The sequence below is a fragment of the Periophthalmus magnuspinnatus genome, chromosome 17 (assembly GCF_009829125.3).
Source record: "Periophthalmus magnuspinnatus isolate fPerMag1 chromosome 17, fPerMag1.2.pri, whole genome shotgun sequence".
In the NCBI taxonomy this organism is placed as follows: Eukaryota; Metazoa; Chordata; class Actinopteri; order Gobiiformes; family Gobiidae; genus Periophthalmus; species Periophthalmus magnuspinnatus.
The window spans coordinates 21,990,722-22,012,924 of record NC_047142.1 but is presented as its reverse complement, the minus strand read 5'-3'; the positions used below and the strand labels follow the sequence as shown (position 1 = coordinate 22,012,924).

Here is a 22,203-nt window from a genome sequence, read left to right as displayed (position 1 = left end):
AAACTAATGGCATTTGGTTTGTATGTATGTAAATATGAGGCCCTCAGACATCCAGCTCTGTAATGAGGTCAAAGTATTTCATTAGAAACAGAGGATCTTTGACCTTTTTGTCTCGCCTCATTCCCCTGTATCTCCAGCCACGCTGTAATAATCACTGTGCATCGACTGGGGGTACGGGAGGGGGGTGCCTTTAGGGGGGTGCTGGTTGTCAGGGAGACACAGGAGGCGGTTGCTGTGGAAACAGTAGACTCTGCTCGTGAGCGATGGTGGACTGGGTGTGACAGCGGTAAAAATAGAAACGCTCTGACAAGATCCTCCTTCCTCCTCACACCTCCACAGCAGCCCCCTCCCTCTCCCCACATTGCCGCGGACGACCAGCTGCGTTTCCTCTGCCTCGTCTGCAGCTTGCGCCGTTTGACCTTCAAAAACAGAGCTCCGGGTGACCTCCAGTGTTGGCCCGCACTGAAAGATGATACTATGATTTAATTTGATCTACTCTCTCAGTCTTCCATAAACTAAATATACAACTTATTTTCTTCGCAACATCACAAGCAAGAGCGACAAGTGGAGCTGCAGTAATATGGGTGAAGGTCATTTGTCTGAGAAGCAGGGAAGTTTAATAATAGTCCCAGACAATATTTTTTGCACATTTTGCCTATAAACCCAACATTTATTCAGAGATACACATTTAAGTCAGATATGTAGTTTTGTCTATGCACTGTTCAAATCATAATAATTTTCCTTTTTAAGCAATACACAATACTAAAAGAAGCCTGACACACTGACACTGTTTATGAATGTTAAATTTCACTAAATGACCAGTATCTTATTGATAAACAAATCAGTTTCAAGGTCATTAAATATTACAAAATTTTTAGATATTCCTATCGCCTTTCACCTTTGACCTAAAGTCCTGATTATTGCATAATATCTGCAACAACACTCCACTATTCTCCCCCTCTCCGCTCCCCCTCTGCTGTACAGTAGACAAATTGTTTCTGGAGGATTATGCAATGACACCCTGTTTGTTTTCATTCATGCCTGACGAGTGGCTTCTGTGCCTCGGGCTGAGTCCTGAGGTCAGGTTAGTTCAGTAACAAGGGACAGTTCAAATTTGAAATCAAAGAGCTGTTTCATTCATTTTGCAAATAATTGTACAAAACCCAATCCATTTTAGAGGACAAGATAATAGTCAAAACACACTGAGCTTTTGAGTTATTTGTTCTTGTTTTTTCCCGAGAGTAGTACAAAGATTTAATGTGATGAAGGTGAAAAGTAATGGTTACAAGATTTATGCAAAGAAGAACCAATAAAGCCCTGGACATTATATTTCTGTGCCAGTGCAAACGCACACTCTGATTTATAGTTATCATGAACATATGTCAGAAATCTAAATTATGTGCAAATTGTGTGACAATATAAAATAAAAAAAACTGGCTTCCTCAGCATTTACTGAATTTGCTCCTCTAATAATAAATTAATATTAAATAACACATATTATGCATTCTTGTAGCTTTAATTCTCTTTTAAACACACTTTTGATCACCTTGGGATAGGTATTTCACATTTTCTAACTTAACATTATGTCTGCATGTCGAGAGTGCACTTTATAAACTTGATTTCCATTTCCACTGAGGCATTTGTTGTTGCGGTTGTTGTGAGCACAGTGACCATAGAATGAGTTTGGTGATCGTTTATGGTCTTAAAAATTGCATAGGCAATACTTACCTTACTTACCCGTGACATCACTGAATAGCCAAAAGGCAAACGGAGCATTTTAGAGTGCTCAGAGAAGAGGGGCATGGATTAATAGATTAGTAAAACAAGTGTGAATGAAGCAAAAACATTGCCCGAGATATTTTTGACGAGGGGGCAACAGTATAACATAGTTAAAAGCTCTAAAAAGTTCATTTTGCATATATACCTGCACCTGTTTTTAATGTTTTATATGGATTTGTTTGTTTTGTTGTTTGTTTTTTTTTCTGTTTGTATTGTATTGCACAGGCTGCCCATGAAAAAGAGAGTCCAGATGCTCTCATTGGGTTCCCCTATATAAATAAATATGTGCTCTTTAAGGGTGGAATGATACACAATTCCCACCAGAAGAGCTGGGAAAGGAGATTGGGTCCACAACAATGAGGCAAGATGAGATTTTAACTTAATAATAAATATATTTTACAATGCAATCACAATTTCAGCTTTGAACATTTTAATTTATTTAATTTTTACTGTTTTTGTAGAAATGCTTTTTTGAAGCTGTATTCATTTTTTGAAGCAGCACCATTCTCTCTTGAAGCTGCACCATTCTCACATAACTCACCAGTGCTTAATGGATACAACTAACAATACCATTTTAGTTTCAACGTTTATGTATTTACTATAGTAATGCACCCCATACTTTTAGTGTTAAGCATGTCAAGGCTGATTTTATCATTTTATATTTGAGCCACGTTTCCTACTTTAACCTTGAGGAAATCACTGCTCTTTAGTAGACAACCATTCATTTTTATTTCCAGTGGAGAATCTGTGGAGAGAATACTTATGTCCAGATGGCTGCGCTCCTTGAAGTCAAATTATACACTCTCTGCTGCTTCAATGGGGGTCTCAAATTGTGTCAAGAAACATGTTGAATGGTCACTTTGCAAACCAAACACATTTCAAGTAGAGGTGGGAGATAGCCGCAAAGACGAATACCCTTTTGGATTCTCTATGCATTAGGAATGTGCTGGAAATGTCTTGGTTGAGGTTCAAGTATCAGTCAAAACTTGAAGGGACCATGAAAACAAAAAATGCAATATTCTCAATCTAGTCTTAAGCCATTATTTTAAAGCATCCTCCAACTTCACATTAGGGCTGCAAGAGTAATTGTAATTAATCTCAGTTTGAATGGACACAATTAGCAAATCACAAAGGTTGCAAACAAAACACAAAATATCCTGCCTTATTCTGCATAAAAACTGCTAACCCTGTATTTTAGATCTGTACAGACATGTTTTGAAGTGTTATTCTTGTATTAGGTTATTATTTTTTTCCCTTCAATTCTCCTGGGTGAGTTTAAACTGTGAACAGAAACCTATTATTGAAACATAAATCACAAATCTAATCACTATTGCAACGATTTACAGAAAAATTTCCTTTAATCTCAGATATCCTTTTTAAGTCTAATGGGGTGCCGTACTGTGTCTGTCCTCTATAAGATGAAACGACACATGGATATCAGTCTATATGTCAGGTGCAGCAGCAGCAGCCCACAATGCCCCGCTGTGATGTTCAGAAAAGACCAAGTGCGCAGAGTCTAGATTTAATGAGTGTATTACAGGGAGGCCATTAGGCTTTAGGTCCCTCACACTGTTCACTAACGGCTAATGGCTAAATCCTCTCCGTCTATGAGCTAAATAATTAGGCTGTTATAAAATCGTATTATAACCTTAAAGTAACTGTACATGTCTGCATTGTAGCTTAATAAGTTATTTTTGTTGACCAGTCAGAGGTGAGAGATACTAAATGAGTCTGAAGAAGCTTGTTCACCTACAGTATGAAAAGAAACCTACTGTAAAAAACAAACAAACAAACAAACAAAAACAAAAAACACTTTATTGAAAATTTAAAGGTGAAGATGCCATTGTTTGAAAGCATGTTCTGCATTCATTCAATTACAGTTTTTATTACTAAAAGAAAAAGAAAGAAAACATGCATACATGCCTCTCCAAAAATTTGACTTGTAATTTAGCCTGGCTGTATTTACATGGAAATATATAAGTTTAATGCCATACTCTGGACCATTCCAGGTGAAGCAACAATATGTCCATGGAGCAGGTGAGGACCCCCCAGCCCTCCATCAGAAAACGTATCTAATGCACCTTTAATGTAATTATTTATAATAGTAATAGTAGTTTAGCTATACATTTGATGGACAAGGGACCACAGGTCAATTTTCCCCTTAGATCCTTTTCTCTGGTTTTCAGATGATTTCACAATATATCATAATTATTATATAGGTCCACTTTATGTTTGTATGGGAGCAGCTAAAAAGAACGCCTCTTGTTTGCAGATATTATTAGACCACTTTTTTATACTGAAAATATGACACAAAAACTCCTCCTGTATTCTACCCTGAGGTGTGACATCATCATATTCTACAATCTGAAATATATCTTGCTAAAATTGCCAGTTGCAGACTGGTTATTTTCAGTTTTACCAATTTTAGAACTGTATGACTCAATTCCTACCTCAAGACACAGCGAGCTGCCTGTATCTACTAAAACCACACTCTTCCTCTGCCATATGATAATCTCCTATATTCAGATGTAAATACAATCCCTCTTTTATCCACTAGATTAAAAGCTTGATCTAAGATGTTTCAAATATAGCAAAGGCTCTTAGTACATTTTGTGCTTTAGTAAGTAATCCTTTTAAATATCATGCAAATTAATATGGCATGCATTTATTATTATTGGGTTTTAATAACGCTAATGGGTGATACTAGGTCGTCTTTAGAAGAATCATTTCATCTCGCTGGCAACTTCATCTTTCTATCAGGCATATTTCTTTTGTGATTGTAGAGCTGTTTGTCCTGTATTCTCAAACGCACAACCAAACTTGAATATGCTGTATGTTAAATTTTACATTTGAGGAATTGCAAATATGATTTACATCTAACTAACTAGTAAAGTGAATTCTTACATGACTTAATTACAAGGATTGAGTAGTGATTATATTATTTAGTAATGTTAATTGCTTGCTGTTTGTGTGCTGTTTTACTTAATACATTGAGTAGTTTTGTGAATTGTTGCTTTTATTGAGGATCTATCGGAAAGTCTTACCTCGTTAGTGTTTGTATTTATAGTTTTTACTTATAATTTGCTTTTTTATTATTAGTTTGACAGTGAAACCTTGTAAGAGTATATTAGACACCATGCACATTCAATTACATAATAACCTCATTCTCAGTGGCTGTGTATGAGCAGTCCCCATCAGCTGCTTGTTTTGACTAGTACTCCGTGATCCCGCTCTCTGCTGTTACATGTGACATTATATATCTCCCATCTCCATGTGTCTCCATATGTATGCGTGTGCTTTGTCGCTAGGAGGCTGGGCACTGCATCGCCGTGTGTGCGTGTACGCGTGTGTGTGTTTTTTTTCACCAGCGAATGAGGGAATATTTGGGGGAGGTCACGTGATTGTGTGATGTCAGAGGGGGAGAGGGATGAGGATAAAGAGAAACAGACAGACAGAAAGCAAAGGGAGAGCAAGGTGCAATTTACAGCTGATCAGCGCTCGGAGAGAGGCTGGAGCGAACACGCGCACACACTCTCTCTCTCTCTCTAGTTATTTATATCACTTTGCATATGGACTTTCTATGCGTAACAACAAGTAGCAATTTAAAAAAGAGAGACTGCATCTACTTTGCGCAACAATTTGGATGATTTTTTTTCTTTTTTGCAAAACACTTTCTTGGAATAAAGGAGAGGAAAACTGAAGAAAGAAGATTGAAACCAAGATGCTTTTAACTGGGAAAGTGGCAAGTCCATAATGCTGCGGATATTTGTCTAGCAATTTTCTGTAAAAGTAAAAGAGAAAGCGGGAAGAATAATATACAACATTTTGAAACTGAATTCTGCTTTTACCTTCAACAATTTGGAGACTAAAAACATTTTGCCATCATCTGTGAAAAGAATGATCAACCATACTACAAGACAAACGTAAGATCTGTTGGTGTTTGGAGTTTGGATAGTGAAGATATTTTTCCATCAGACAAAAAACATTCAAAACAACAAAAAGGCTGGCATTTTAATTGGACAATGTCTTTCCTCTCTGGCTCCACATGGCAGCAGCAGTCTAGCATCAACAGTGGCTACGTGCAACCCTCCGGTGGACAGCAACAGAAACAAAACAGCTCACCTGCCACCAATGCCCCTAATGTTATTGCTTCCTCTGCTCACAATCACAGCGACTGGCACTGCTCCGGCCAAACCACACAGGGCACCCAGGAGATCTCTAAAATGGACTGGATTGGCGATGATGTTAAATTTGGAAAAAACAACAGAAATGAGGGGACTCTGAGTGTAGGGTTACTGGGCAGCACAGGACATAGCCCGAGTAGTCCGCTGTCTCCCTATTCTTCACCCTCCTCTCCGTCAATATCACTCGGAAAAGACTTTGTACATACACCAATTGAATCGCAGCCCAACTTTGGGTACAATAACATGCATCAAAATTATAACCCAGCTACTAGTCGAGACAGCACAGACGCATTTTACATCCAAGGAGCGCAGCTGATCACTCAAGGCCAGGGAAACCAGGACTCACAACCTGTTGACAGCAGCAGAAGTGTTGAGAATAAGACATCTGGGGACCTACTTTGCAATCAGAACGCTACAATTACGGGTGTAAGTGGAAGTCAAATTAAGCCATCCTTGGAAAAGCATAGTGATGTTTTGAATGTTAGTCCAACCGTGCAGCAAACAGGAAGTAAAAATAGTTTGGGATCTATTTCTCTCTCTTCAAATGGAGCTAAAGAGGATGATTGCAATAAAGACTGTGATGTGTTTCCTAAGCCTCAATCTAGTACTAATCCCTCAGTGAGTTCAAACCCAAAGGATTCAAATGGTGATGACAAAGTACTTGGATCTTGCACTGCATTGAACAAGGACATTAAAACTACCCAGCAGCCTCAGCGGTCCGTAGTGAGACGAGCCATGTCCGACTGTTCGCACCTGGCGGTTCCCATGATGATGACCGGCCCGTATCCGACAGGGATGGGGGGTTCTCCGGCTATGGTTCCACCGAACGCCCCGAACTTTGCCCTGATAGGAACAGCGTGTCCCCCCAGGCCACCGTACCCTCATGTGGCGGTGAGACGCGCGTTCACGGTGACGGACGGGACGGAGGCGGCGGCGGCGATGCTGATAGCCACGCCCCTCACACCTGTCGTGCCTTCGTCTCCGCCCCCCAAGCGGCATCATGGGAGCACAGAGACAAACCTGTTACTGCCTGTGCCAGCGTCTATCAACAGCAGCACAGATGGGAAACCAAATGCCAAAGGTAAAATGTGTACTACTGAACAGAAATCGTAAAATTACCGTGATTTATTGCTAATATTAAGTTGTAACGACTATTTAATTCTTATTTAGGCTTTGGGAAGACAACAGCTACTTAACATACATAAACCAAACTCAAATCTTAAAGTATTTGAGCATAAAAGTGTAGTATGTCAATTACATTCATTCATTTTTTTCACAATTTATTTAGAATACAAGTAATTAAACAAACACTGTTCATTGTAAAGATTAAGTACAGATTTCCAAATACTTTATGATATGCCATATAATACAGGGCAGTTTATGTAATTTACGTCTATACTTAAAATGGCTAACCAGGATTATCTCACGACAAGTCTGAATTATAGTACTTCTGTATATATTGGTGTTGCTTTGATTAAATGCCAGTACACTAGATTAGAGAGTTAATATTGCGAGGTTTATTGGTCTGTAGGACGTGTCAAAACAACAATAGCTTCTAACTGGTACTACATGTCTATGGTACTACTATTTCGCTTTTGTCGAGTTTTTCCACCTTTTTTATGCTTTAACATCCCCTTTCATATCAGCATCAATAATCCACAGGTCTTTTGTTGTGATTTAAAAGTGTTGTTTGATCCAGAGGTAGTTTGAAGAGCACTTTGAGCTGTTTGTATATTAAGACAAATAGCCATCTGTCAGTGCGGCGCTGGTGACCTCTACCAGAGCTCACATAACAGCCTTCTATCTTTTAATGAGCAGAGCTGAGAGAAGCAGTTTTATGTTTCCTTGATATGCACATCCCATAAATATCAAGTCAGTACTGTCTATTAACTTATGTAGCTTAATGCCTGTAAGCTTACACTATTGCTGTTGCATGTGTCAGGATTTTTTCACATTATGTAATCCCTAATCCTACACTTAATTACTTCCTGGTGTCTCTCTCTTTGTCTTGTTGAGATGAAAGATACTTTGCTTATACATTTTACTGTAAAGTACATGTCACAATAAAACATTTTGCTTCAGAAAGACCACTTCTGTCACTGATACAGTAACCTTAAATTTTAGTTAACCCTTTAGTAAATAGATTTAAACAAAATTGGCTGCAACTAACTAAATAGTCGATGAAAAACTTAAATAGTTAGTATCTATAATGAGTCATTGTCACAAACACATTCATATCATGGTGACCTGCCTCCCTTATAGGAACAAAGGTCTTCATGATGTAAAGCTTTTATTTTTAGATCAACAGCATGATTCAAATTGAGATATTAGTTACAATAGGTTAAAGGTTAAGGTTTAGGTTAAGGTTAGGCCATTAGTGACCATGGTTAAGATTAGCATCAGTCTCCAGTAAATGAATGTAAGTCAATGCAATGTCTTCAAACAGCTTAAAAATCCAATATGTGTGTGTTTGTGTGTGTTTGCGTGTGTACGTGTGTGTTGTTATGTGTTATTTGTCTCAGTAGCAGTGCATTGGTCAGACTCATTACACTGATGGCTGTCTGTGTTAATGGTTTCTTCCAGTCTCTGATCTCACAGCTGACCGAACCTTTAATTTGGTTAACCTGGGCTTGATTGGCTCCAGGTGTACTTTGAATGAACAGATGGAACTTTCTTTTATGTTTTCCCAGCACAATAGGAAATCAGGAACTCAATTGAACAAGGTGTTGCATTAGTAGCAAAACTGTGGAAATTGGGAGTTGAGGTGCAAATTTTGAAGGAAATGTCCAGGTAAATAAACAGAAAGTCCACAAATATTGATCCTTAATGTATTTTATAACAATATAGCTACAGGGACTGGATTCACACTCTTTTTTCTTTTTTGTTATGATGCAATTACACCTTTCAGATCAAATATTACTGGCCACGTTACATTCAGAGCCTTTTCTTTTCAGGACAATGTGTTCTAATGAGGCATGGTGCACTACAAACCTGTACTTCAGACCTATTCAGGGACATTATATCAATTGCAGGTTTCACAATGCTCACTAATGGTGGCCTGTAGAGTGCTGCATGGAGCAAATCAGAGCTGGCCAAATGTTTTTCTCAGTATTGAAGCTCTCTCAATTGTATTATTGTTCAGTGTACAGTGTGATTGACATTTGTTTGGTCAGCCAAAGATATACACTTTTCCAATACTTCACAAAGTTTTGGACATCGGTTTTAACTTCTCGAGTTCAGATAGGTATGATTGGCAGGTGGATTAGCCACTCAGGGACACATATGCCCCATCATATCAAAACAAATTTGAGGACAATAGTATCACGGGGGACTCAAAAGCATTGCGGATTTATGCAGAATTCACGAGCAAAGGTGAGAGAAGTTTGATTTTGATCTAAATAATAGATGATTAATGAGCTCCTCAATTTCCCATGTGCCACTGAAATAAACAATCCTGATTGGATGAGTTTGTCTGAGTTTAGCCTAAAAAGGAGGAAGAGGTAACCAGACTGAAGAGAACTTCTGAATATAGAGAGAACCAGTGTGGGTCAAGGCAACCTAAATACACCTACAACACAAAGAATTTTAATTGACATTTTGCTCAAAGTTTAATGACATCTGTATTGGGGCATTTAAGGATTAAACTGGGATATGACTTTAATAAACTTTTACAGTTTTTTTCGACTAGACCCAGATCAGTTCAGTCTCAGTGGGCACAAATTAAGGCTACACCAGAATATGGAACTAAACCTGGATTTAGGCAGGGCTGCTGTCCAAAACCAGAACTGAATGAGGACATTTCCATGGAAAATCTTGGACAAAATGAGCAAATAACCAGGAGTTTGGGCTGAATACTGGTGTTCAAATGCATTTTCCAACCCAATCAGGAAAAAGGGGATCAGTGTGGAACTGTTTCTAATTTAAACTTAATTGTGGCTATTCTAACACTGCACATTTTAATTAAAGCTTGAAGAAAGACTTAATTCATAATGAACAAATAGTTTATTAAGAATGATTCAGGCTTAATAACCACTTGATTAATACCCCAACTCCTGCCCTAACCTCTCAATTAAGTTAAGTTAATTAAGTTACTTAGCCTGAATCCTTATTAATAAACTATTTTCACATTATGAGTTAGGTTTTGTTCATGCTTTGATTAAGGTTTATTATGTTGTTTTTTCCCTTTTATATTAAACAAGGTATTAAGCTGTAGTTATTACAAAGTACCATGACTTCTAAAGACTCCAGCTGAAGCTTGATGCTACCAGTCATACTCACTCCACAGTTTTCCCTTTTTACCCAGGGTCTAGTCAATTCTGTGTACAAAGCAGAAAGCTCTTATTTTCTGTTCATGTTTTGTTGTTGCACTATGTTTCCCTCTGTCTAATGATCAGCCCATTCATCAATCCCCTGTTTTTCTGGTGCAGTTGGCGGAGGCATTGATTAGAGATTGACTTTGGCTGTTCTGGTTCCAATATAGAGCAGCTATTTCGGTCTCTGTGTCTGTGGCAGTGTGCGTTTGCCAGTGTCTTTCGTTGCGCGCTGCCTCCAGTGTTGTGAATCTGACTAATTTTAACCATACACACTTCTTTTTCTGCACAGTGTTGCACAGACAGATAACAGCTGGGGTGCAATGCCTGCTGAATAGAAATAGACAGGCGGATACACACACAAAGCTCACAGCTGTAGGAAGCAGTGGGAAAGTGTAAGATGTGATAAAAAAAAAAAACAACAACCCTCAAACTGAGATGGAGATGCAGCAGATGGCAGAGACAACACTCAAAACAGGTACAAGGGAGGTCCAGCCAGCGGCATGGGCAAAATCGCATCTATATTTGACTGAATGCATACGTCTGCACAGTATATCACAATTTTAAATAATTTTTTCATTTAGCCCAATTATCAAATCGCAAAGGCTGTAATCTGCAAAGAACAAAACATCTTTTTATAGTAAAATCTTGTAGTGCCTGTAGTTTAGACCTTTACAAACATGCTCTGAAATGGGATTCTTGTATTTGTTTATCAGTTCACATGTCTTCTCTTGTTTACTATGTGCAGTATGTCAAACATATTGCTTGAGAACACACTGAAAAATGTATGTTACTGTAAGAGGACATGCTTCACAGATCTGACATGTAATGTGGGTAGCAGCGTCACCAGCTCGTCTCCATGGAGATACATATGTCTTTAATGTAATACTGTGGAACACTGTAGGCAGAAAAGTTACATAGTGCTCCTTTAATAATTATGGACTTTACATTGTACAATTATACACAATTCATAATAACCCAAATTTCTTATCATTTTGTGTTCAAAAATAGTCATGTGAAAAATGAGTGTTACCTAGACTTTTTATCATCTCCCAGTGTGATCTACAGCACCTATTAACAGTGAAATATTTGGCATTGTGCATAATAGGTTGCAAGAGCAACCAGATAAAAATCTCATTATGAATTGTGCCATTGTCAATTGGCAAAAGCTACAGTTATTTAGGTAATGTCCTCTCTGTATCAAATGAAATCTCCCTCCTCCATAATGAGGTCTTAGTACCTGCCAGCCCTGCAGTTTAGACCTTACAAACATTATGGAATAGAACTATTGATCCAAGGGACAAATATTTATCCATATTAAACAAATTATATTTCAGTCTTCTAATAACAATAGGAAGTCATAATAAATTGCATATTTTGCAAATGTAATATATATATCAATACTGGAAGAAAAAATTGCTTTTACACTTAGGTTAAAGCACACTTTACTGTCCCCACAGCGAAATCCATTTAGGGCAACCTGTTAGGACCCAGGGACAACAGCGATGCAGTGCCTGGGGACCCATCTCCAGATCTTCAGTTAGATTTGATAAGGACGACCCGGCTGTAAGAGCTGGCCTATTTTATCATTACTATTATTATATGTTTTAGTTTACTTTTCCAAAATGACACAAGAGCAAGTGCAATCGAACTAAAAACACCATGTGCCCATACTGTACACGTCTTATCCTGTCACATTTCATTGGAGCTGACACTATATTATTACTGTCACCATGGCTCCGTATGGTGTTATATAGATACAGCGGCTGATACAGTGGGATTTTATGTCACAGAGATGAGATATGGGCTGCCTTCAGTTTAAAAGCTCATCTTGGGATCTCCGTCCGTCCGTGTTAGCCATGGCCCTGTCTGCTCTGTCCAGGAGCAGGGGTACTGTAGCGTGGCATTAGATAGATCCTCTGTTCAGCAGTTTCATGTGGGTGAGTAATAATGCTTGTGTCACAGGGCGGAGCAAAACTGCAATAAAAACAAGTCTGCTGTTATGACTGTATTATTAAAGAGAGGTTTATGCGTTCAAATGGTCACGCAGGGAATCACTATGTTTTGTGTTTGTTAATGACCAATTACATGTTTCATAAGAATCTGTAGCAATATATAAAAAATAAATATGAACAAATAAAGCAACCTACAACTACAATATATATTTTTTGGCTAGGTAGTTGTGTTATTACAAATTTGGGAAACTAAATATTTGTTAAAGTAACGTATCCTGTTACTTACTAAGAGTTCGTGCATACATTTTGTTATATATAGTAATTTTGGTACTTCTATTTAGCAAACTGAGATTATATTATTAATTTAGCAAACCACTTTTAAAACCTGCAACACATATGTAAATTGATTTTTTCCATCTAGAATATATCTCACATTTTGGTATCACTGATTTGATATTCAAGCCACAATGACATCTGTCAAAATATGTCATTGGCTTGACTGACTTGCTATTTGAAACCTTTTACTTGCCCTTTAAAAAAATCCCACGAACGGTCTAGTTGAATGTCTCTGGTATTTGGTTGAAACCACACAGAGTTGAGAGATGTGGCATTAAAATGTATGAAAGATATTGAGAAGCCACCGCGGCGAGTGATGACTTCGCATTACTGCCAGCTTAACAAGACGAGGCCGGTTTTATTACAGGAGGAGGGATTGAGCTGCGGGAGTCCCACCAAACCACATTTCATTATTTTATGTTCCTTAAACAGCAACGCATTCAGCTTTAAAGAGAGAAATAGACAACAAGTTAACATAAAACTTAAAAATAGGGCATTGCAATGAATGGTAACACTTTATAAATAGCTACACTTTTCATAGCATAAAAGCATAAACAAAGACTTCATATAATGGGGAAATTCTTAATTCTTCATTCTTAATAAAGAATGATTCAGGTTTATTAACTACTTAATTAATGCCATAACCCTAAATTCTAACCCTGACCCTTTAGCACAGGAAGCTATAATTGTATCATAACTTTTTATCATATTTTAGTTCAACTTTTACCTTAAGATATGAATATTTTTTTGACACCAATAGTATTACATTTTAAGGATCTTTTAATTATAGATTTACAATAATCAGAATTTTGATTTTAACTTCAGTCCATCTCTCTCACTGTAACAGTCAGATCTAATTGTTGTCGTTTGGGGACTTGGGTATTACATTGTGCAGTGAGGAGAATCAGACGGACATGTCCACTGTTACGTAACTTCTTTTTGTCGTGACACAGCCAGAGCCCATTCTCCTGTTCACCTTTGGCCATCTGGACATTTTAACCTTATCTGCTCCTGTCATCTCCCTGTGAAACGGCCATTGACTTATTCTTAGTTCACATTCTTAACTAACAAAGCGCTTTGGCCTCTGTGTTTTTTTTTTTTATCTTATTACAGCTCTAAACCAGTGAATGACAAAGGGGTGTAGAAAGGCTTTAATTTTCCATTTTAAAGTTAGGTATAACAAAACAATGTAAAGCAAAAATGAGGATGAATAACATATGTTGGAGGGTGGATATAACCATAGCATATTTTTTAAAAAGGAAAAAATGAGCAAGCATACTTTTTTTTTTAATGAAAGTATGATCATGGACTACCAGTACATTGCAATTATATAATAACAATCCCAGTTTCATAATATTATCAGACGATCAGACTGTAACAATTCTGATGAATAAATAATGCTCTTTCTGCAATGCTCGGTGCTGTGCTCTGATCATAGTTCTCCGTCAAATCAATGGCATTACCTCCAACTGTTAAGTATTGGCAGCTGTATTCACATTTCTTTTGCTCTGTGTCCTGCTTGCACGTCTCATGTATGTTCTTTTGCTCTGCGTTTGACAAACACTTTTGTTCTTTCTTGTATGTCGGTAACGTTAATGGGAGGTTTTTGTGTTTCTGGCAGCTAATATGGCACTTATTAACACACGTCTCTATTTTAAATTGGCAGGCTTAACATAGTCTTTTTCTTTCTTTATACGTTATATATTTTGTTAAGGTATTTTCTTCACTGATCATCTAAAAGCAACTACAATCAACAAAGTGAAGAATAAAACATATTTTTTTTATCTTTCTTGTTCATCACAATAATGATCAGACACTCACAAAACCATGTTGACCACAGTGAACCTCATTAGTGTTGAGAAGGCTTCAGAGGTTGAGTAATGTTATAATGTTGCACTGTTACATTCACTCATAATTAGTGTTTGAGAATGAAAAGGGAATAGACAAAAATGAACTTGATCAGTATGACCTGCACCAAAGGTTTGTTTTGTTGTTTTCCTGCCTGTTAGAATGAAATAATCTAATTGCTCAATTGACTTGATTACATTTCCAGGATGGGTCAATAGGTGAACTGATTCCCTGAAATTGAGACCTGCCAGCTCTTTTTTGTTTTGCATCTCCTCATACATCTTATTTCATATTGTTTATTTGGAATAGCTTAGTTCAATTGACTTATTTAACAATATCTCAACAGCTGTCGCTTCTCAGGGTTTTGTTAAAAATGTTGATTTGACAGAAAGAGGCCAAAGGTCAAACCCATCACAATGAACTAATATTAAAGGTAAAAGCAGATGGAATCAAAACAATCAACACAAAGACAAAATGACAGATGCACACATGTTCTGTTGCAGTACATAAACATGCCACAAAATTATTAATTAATAATTATGAGTAATGTGTAATCTAATTAGAGGACAGTTGAAATCTAGTGAAAAGTCATCTTAAAACTCCACTCTATTTGAAGTTGCTTTATTATCAGTACAGCATAATAACATCTATCCTTTAAAATACAGTGAAATCATGTAACAATTTAAAATCAAAATGATCATTTAATTATAGAAACAAATGTTGTATCTCATTGAATTACAGGAAAGAAATTGTTCAAACAACTATTCTTTCTGGATCTACTATCTACTGGATTATGGAAATATAATAAACATACAGACTTTTGAAACCTTTAGATTCACTCTTTCACTCAGCCCTTTGTTTCATAACAGATGATGGATTTAAAACCCATCACTGTTCACTCTATGAAAAAGTAGGCTGGCCATCGCTGTTGTCAGAAGAAAACAACACTGTATAAAATGTATTTATAAGGGACTACTTGATAGACCGCCTGAATATCTCACTTGTTTGTTGATCTTTTAATACAAGCCCTCATCATTGTCTGCGTCTGTGGGAAAATGGGATACATTTGAAGGACATGCAAAACTTGATACATTGGTGCCCCTAATCCACTTCAATAATCTGGTGGTAAACATTTATAATCACACCTTCACCTGTTTTTTTAATGTTTTAAATGGACCTATGTAGTTATTAGTTTTGTTTTTGCTTGGACTGTTGTGTATTTTAATAGTGCTACCGTCATTGGGCTCTCCCTGTGTAAATGAAGATAAATGAAATCCAAGTAACCCATGACCTGTTTACTCAGCAGCATCTGTGGCTGTGCCCTACATAAGTTCCCCCACACCAGCGTCAAGACTATTAATAAAGCCCCAGCTCTATTTAGCTACAAAGTTCATAGTCATGATTCAAACTGTTAACTTTATTCTCTTGAAATTTAGACCAATAGGGAGCAGTTTGATGACCACTAGCCCTATACAGTACATTATCAGGAATTGTGTCAGCTCAGTTCTATATATATCTATCAAGCCATCACATTGTGTTATAGTCCAATTCAAATAAATCCATAAACAATGTTCTACTCAATGTTTCTTCCTCATTGATTTAAAATACATCATGGACACTTAATGTTGCAACCTGTTACATACATACCCCAGTCACTATTTTACCGTTATCAGTTAGAGGCGTCAATGTGCCAAAAACTCAAATCCCCATCATAATTGAATTCACAGTTTCAATTTGATCACAATTCAAGTACTGGCACTAAATATCATATCTTTAGGAGGTAACCACAGACTGTATAAAGAAGTGGACTATGTGAGTGTGAATTAAAAACACCAGGATCATGTAGAGTGGGTTGATATGAACGTTTTAATACCAAAATGATGAACCTAACAGCAGCACTTACTGAGAGAGAGGCGACAGTTTCTCATTGTAAAGTGAATTGGAGCCAGTAAATGGAGCGTAGCAGGTTAACTATGTCCATTTGTATATACAGTCTAAGGAGTTACGTAAAGCAATCTGCTGCTTTTTAGAGTTCATACTTCACTGTTTGGTCAAATCCACCCATCACTCAGAAGGAGGTGGAGGATGACCATGGGGAAATGTGGATGAGTTTGCGCATAGAGCTGCACTTAACATTAAATCACAATATCAAGATTTCTCCAGAATAATATATTTTCACAATTAGATTTTGATTGCCATCACTAATTATGTGTTTGGTGCACAACACCTATAACTTCAAATGTTTTTTTTTTGTTCTTATTCACAGTGAAAAGTGACAATAAGGACAAGCAGGATAACATCATGTCTAAGATGGAGACCCTGGACAAGAAAGAGGAGCAGCAGAAAAAAGACAACATCCTGGAGAAAAACCAGAAGATCCTGAAGGAGGAGGAGAAGAACGAGAAACTGAATGCAGACAAAAACAACAAAGTCACAGAGAAGGCGGAGAAAGTGGACAAACCTGAGAAGACCGACAAAGACGAGAAGAAAGAAGAGAAGAAGGAGGAGAAGAAAGAGGAGAAAAAAGAAGAGAAGAAAGAGGAGAAGAAAGAAGTGAAGAAAGAGGTGAAGAAAGAGGAAGAGAAGAAAGCTGTGGAGAAGAAAGAGGAAAAGGGCAAAGGGCCAGCCAAGTCTCCCACTGGGACCAAGGCTGCACCCGGAGCTGACACCAAGAGCAAGGTACATCACACACTGTGCCACTCATTCAGTAATAAAAAACTGTAGCATTCTCAAACTGTAGCATGTGCTCCACTGGTAGCATGTGTACCGTAGGTGGTACATGAACTGCTTGAACTGCTACTTGAGGGTCTTCTACAGTTGTACTATGTATATCTTAACTTTATTGACAATGTATTCCTATTTTGGTCCTATTTTTGTCAATGCTGTTTTATAACTATATTAGTCATGGTTTAATCCAATTTGACAATCCTTTCTGTCTTATTTTAGACTGGATATGATTTTGGTTTAGTTCTAGTTTAGGTATGATGGTACTTGGAAGGCCAAGTATTTTCTGAGGTAGTATTTGGAATGAAAAGTTTGAGGGCCACTGATGTAAGCTATACATTATTTGAGTAAGAATTATACAATTTTGGTTGTGTGTTAATTAGCTGTCAAGCCGTTATTTCTATTTTTAAATAGAAGTTAAAGAAAAAACATTTACTTGCTAATATGAGAGAGTTTTGACTGAATAATGGCACCTTCTTTGCGATATGATCTATTTTCATAACAAATTGTATGTAATATTGTTTGATTAGGTATTATATATTTTTTTTACAGATACAATTATTTCATTATAGTCATGATTATACTGGTTAATCATTGCAGCCACAATCTGCAGACATGCAAACATCTACTATACTATACATTTGTCAGAATTATGTGTCTTTTAAAGATTTGGTCTGTTTACATGTAGACTCTTGAATAGGAAGTGATGCATCTGGAACGAGAATGAATTTCAGAATCTAAATGTTTCACTTTCACCAATGACCTTGCACACACTGAGGATGCCTTGATGTTTCAAGTACAGGCCTTTCATATTGTGGTTGTAGTTTTGACCTCGACAGCTGCTGCATCTGACAACAAATGAAACAGTCCTTGGGCCAAACACACTTTTAGGTTCATTATTTGCTGCGTCACCGTCTCAGCTGCTCGGCACAGATATCTCTTTGAATTGTCTGTGATCCTGCTCATGTGGGGCTTGCCTGTCATATCATATGCTCCTTCTGAACGCCTGCTTTTAATCTTAGTCTTTAGTTTTTATCAGTTTCTGGCTTGTCTGACTGATTTTGTTTTTGCTGTAGTTAATGAGACGATTCAGGAAGGCTGTGCTGCCATATTGAACATGCTGTCATTGCAATCACTGACTCCATTACTGCTATTTTATCTTCTTTTTTCTATTTTTTTGTGTTGCTGTGACTTGTTTAAATTACATTACACCAGCCTGATGCGGACTCAACCAAACCAAACTCAGCCAAGCCCCGCCCATCCACGCTCACGTCCAATAACGAGGCTAACGCGGCTAAACGCCCCTCCCCCACCTCTGCGTCAGCCAATAAAAAAAGCCCAGTTGCCAAGGCGACCACACCCACTGCCACTAAGAGACCTCCAGCAGCAACCGCAAAGGCTGCCAAGGTGAGTGTTATATTATTTAAGGGCAAGCAAAGATGGGGATAAGGAAGATGGGAAGATGTGTTGTCCAAAACCTGTCATCTAATACTTATATACATAAAGAATTTAACTATAAATACTGTCATATATATACTAATTTTCCCAAAAAGTTGCAAAAATGAATGAGCTCTAAGCTTTTGGGTAGTTTTGTGTTTTCTTTCCTGACAAAAAGTCTCTCTGGACATTCATCATCATCATTATTCATTTGATTATTTTTATCTTCCAGACTCCAGAGAATGAGAAACGTCCTCCTGTGCCAAAAGCTACTCCCACTCCTCGCGCCACGGCCAACAAGAACGCCTCAAATGCTGGTATGTGGACATCACAAGGACATTAGCATTCATACATTTTAAGCAAATACATATAAGTATAAATAAGCAAGAACATAGAATCAAACATTTATTATGAAATTTCAATATGTTTAGATGACAGAAAAATTTTATGACACTTTTCTGGTGAGGCGTCTGCCACTTGTCTCCATGGAGATGTTATTGGTTTCACTTACTATGTCCCAAAGTTTCATAAATGTGTCTGTCAAGCATCTATTTAATGATTTATTTATTTATTTATTTATTTATTTTTTAAAGCCTGAAATTGGGCCTGGTGGTGTCATCTGTCTGTCTCCATGGAGATATATAAGTTTAATACCATACAGTGGAATAATCTAGGACTTAAGATGGCTGATCCTCAACCAGAAATATTATATAGTCCCCCTTTCTTATAAGTTAGTGAAATTATTACTGAAACAAAAGATTTTCTCTTAGCATGAAAGAATACACAGTCAATTAGTGTTGTCCTCTAAGATGTTACATTTTTATATGTGGGAAAAAAGGTAAAGAAACGGTTGCTTTAATATAATTTACAATATGTTTAAGCTTCCCATGACCTCTTTCAAAGATAAACCCAAGGCACTAACAGGAAAGCTGCCCCAGAACTGGTAGAGCCCGAGGGAACAGGCCCCAATATGAGACCATATGTCACTGTGTTTCTTTTACTTATATTCTTGTTCTTCAAAGGCATGATACTGAGGGTTTAATTCACACTTCACAAACATTTCTTATTTGTAAAAAAGTGTGACCGAGTGACTCACTGTTCCTCTGTCATTCAGATGCAGCACACCTTAGAGGAAATGATTTGTTCACAATTTCACTGTGAGATGTCTTGAGAGTGCTAAAATCAGATTTCTAATTTCATCCTTTTGGATTTGATGTCAACTGTGAAATAGAAGAATTTTAACCGCTATATATTGTAGCACGGAGAAAATCTGAGCAAACTTAAAAGCTTACAGTCTTGTTTTCATGCTCTTTTTTTTTTTTTCTTACAGCAAATAAGAATGAGAAAACTGAGAACAAGACAAATGAGGCCAAAAAACCCAAGACTACAGGTACTGTATCGTAAAAAACAATTAAATTATTTATTCCTGTTTAGAACCAGGACAATATAGCTGAGCAACATCAAAACCCACAATGAGAAATTAGCTGGAGACACTTTCCCAGGCTGATAATGTTTGTATTGATTTTTACATGAGGCACAACAACAATGTGACCCCTTTTACTTGTACGGAACTTCTAATAATAAAACTAGCTTCATATAAGGTGCATAAAACACCATTCAGTACTGTCATCACTTTCCAACTCTCGTCCCCCATTCACATTTATTTTTTACACTCAAAAAGCAAAAGTAGAATCAATATAACACCATGATGGCTGACAGTTTGCTGCTTGAAGCAAATCATCATCAAAATCAGTCTGACTCTCTTTGGCACATATCTCTGTTTGGTGCAGAGTTCAGGCTATTTAAATCTGTGTTTCTAAAACTGTGGGTCAAAGTCCCGAATGTTCATACCATCAATTAGAAACAATATGTGATCATCAAAAATCAATAAAAAAAGGTTTTCAAACAGTGGGTCAGAGTTCACATTTAGATCTCATACTTTGAAACACAGTTATTTTATTTGTTGGAAGTTCACTTGATCAAGCAAGTCTTAAAAACAATAGCAAACAACGAAGTTAAATCTGTCAACTGGACAAATCATGTAGGAGTGAAGACGTTTCGCTGCTCATCCAAGCCACTTCTTCAGTTCTGGTCAGAATGCTGTTGGCCACTGCCTTTCAATCTATCTGAGGGGAGGGGCTAACCACACTGAAACTGTAAACAGCTATTGTCTCCAGTTTCAGCTGAGACTACCCTATTCAGCTCTTAAAACCCTGCTATTGTTCTCATTGTTCTGGGTCTAACTTTGTTGTTTGCTATGGATGAGACCTGGACGACTGAGGGTCTACACAGACATCTTAAAAACAATGTTAGAGAATACAGAAACTTGCATATGAGCATTTGTGACACCAATGATCACACTGGTCCAGCCCTCTGCCACATGCTCATATTTGAATGTGACCCCCAGGAATAAATAATTGCCCACCCCACCTTAGACCTTGGCAAACTAAACTGTATTTTCACTAAACTCTTATCAAATGTTGTTCTAAATCTTTTTGTTTGTCTGTAGCTCGCCCTCGTCCCGCCTCTACTACCACTCCAGCCTCAGCTCCGGCCACTAACGGTGATGGTACCTCTCAGCGTCGTCGGGTTATCACCAAACCCCCGGTGCCCAAACAGACCCCTATGGAGAAGAAACCTCCCGTTCCCCGCGCCCCCCGAACTCCTCGTCCCATCAATGCTCCCACACCCGACCTCAAGAATGTGCGCTCCAAGATTGGATCCACTGACAATATGAAATACCAGCCCGGCGGAGGAAAGGTAAGATGCACACATTTAACTACCCGTTTAAGAGAAGAGATAATGAAGTGAAGAAATGAATATGCTGACATCTACTACACATGGTATTTATAAGTCTGAATCCCCATAAGAAAAACGAACAACATCTCTCCTGCTGACAAGTGGTATTTGGTTCACGCCCTTATTGTTTTGTGCCTTAAAGCATCATGGTGATCTCTGATAATGATTAAAAATACTTTTATAATTCTCTTAAAAATATTTTTGTGAACACAGACTTTTGTGAACACAGATTTTGTCTGACAATAAGCATTTTTTGATTTTCATTGGTAAGAACAAGGGCAGTCAGGACAGATATATAGTCCAGCCCTACCCTAACATTCTGGAGAGTCTCTGGGTGCTGCACTGTGCCACCCTCTGCTTCTGATACACTTCAGTGGCACTGAAGGATGGGTCAAATGCAAAGGAATTTTTTTTTTTCTGTAGAAACGAACTATAAAGTATATCTTACCTTACTCCCAAGAAACAGTGCTATAAGTATGCTTTTTTTTGTCTTAGCCTTTTTGCACAGTCCTGTACATTGGTAGCTGACATGTCATTTACCTCTCACTCCAGCATAATGTTGATCTTTACCATTTTAAGTTACACTATGTATCTTTTCTTGTGGGGGTCTGCCACCTGCTTTTACGTAAATAGTATGCTTTGACTGGAATATTCCACAATATGGCATTAAACTTTATATCACTCAAAAAAACATGCATTCTCAGCGTGAACGGCAGTCACCTCTCCACAGATCTGACCTCTAACTTGCCATATGGTAGAACATTCCAAGCAAAGCCATAACATCTCCATGGACACAAGCATGTGGCATCCACCGTCCACCTGAAATGTTAC

The 22,203-nt window shown here is 37.6% G+C and overlaps 1 protein-coding gene across 4 annotated transcripts in view; it reads left to right on the top strand.

Moving 5' to 3' along the window:
- Positions 1-22,203, top strand: part of LOC117385372 (microtubule-associated protein 4-like) — a 59,146-nt gene that overhangs the window by 24,907 nt on the left and 12,036 nt on the right. For 3 of the 4 annotated variants that reach the window (XM_033982667.2, XM_055228650.1, XM_033982668.2), the window contains 5 exons: positions 16,679-17,091; positions 18,352-18,543; positions 18,806-18,890; positions 19,904-19,963; positions 21,083-21,333. In XM_033982667.2, coding sequence (XP_033838558.1) covers positions 16,679-17,091; positions 18,352-18,543; positions 18,806-18,890; positions 19,904-19,963; positions 21,083-21,333 — 1,001 coding nt within the window. The remainder of the gene's footprint in view (positions 1-16,678; positions 17,092-18,351; positions 18,544-18,805; positions 18,891-19,903; positions 19,964-21,082; positions 21,334-22,203) is intronic. The other variant, XM_055228651.1, reaches the window with a different exon arrangement.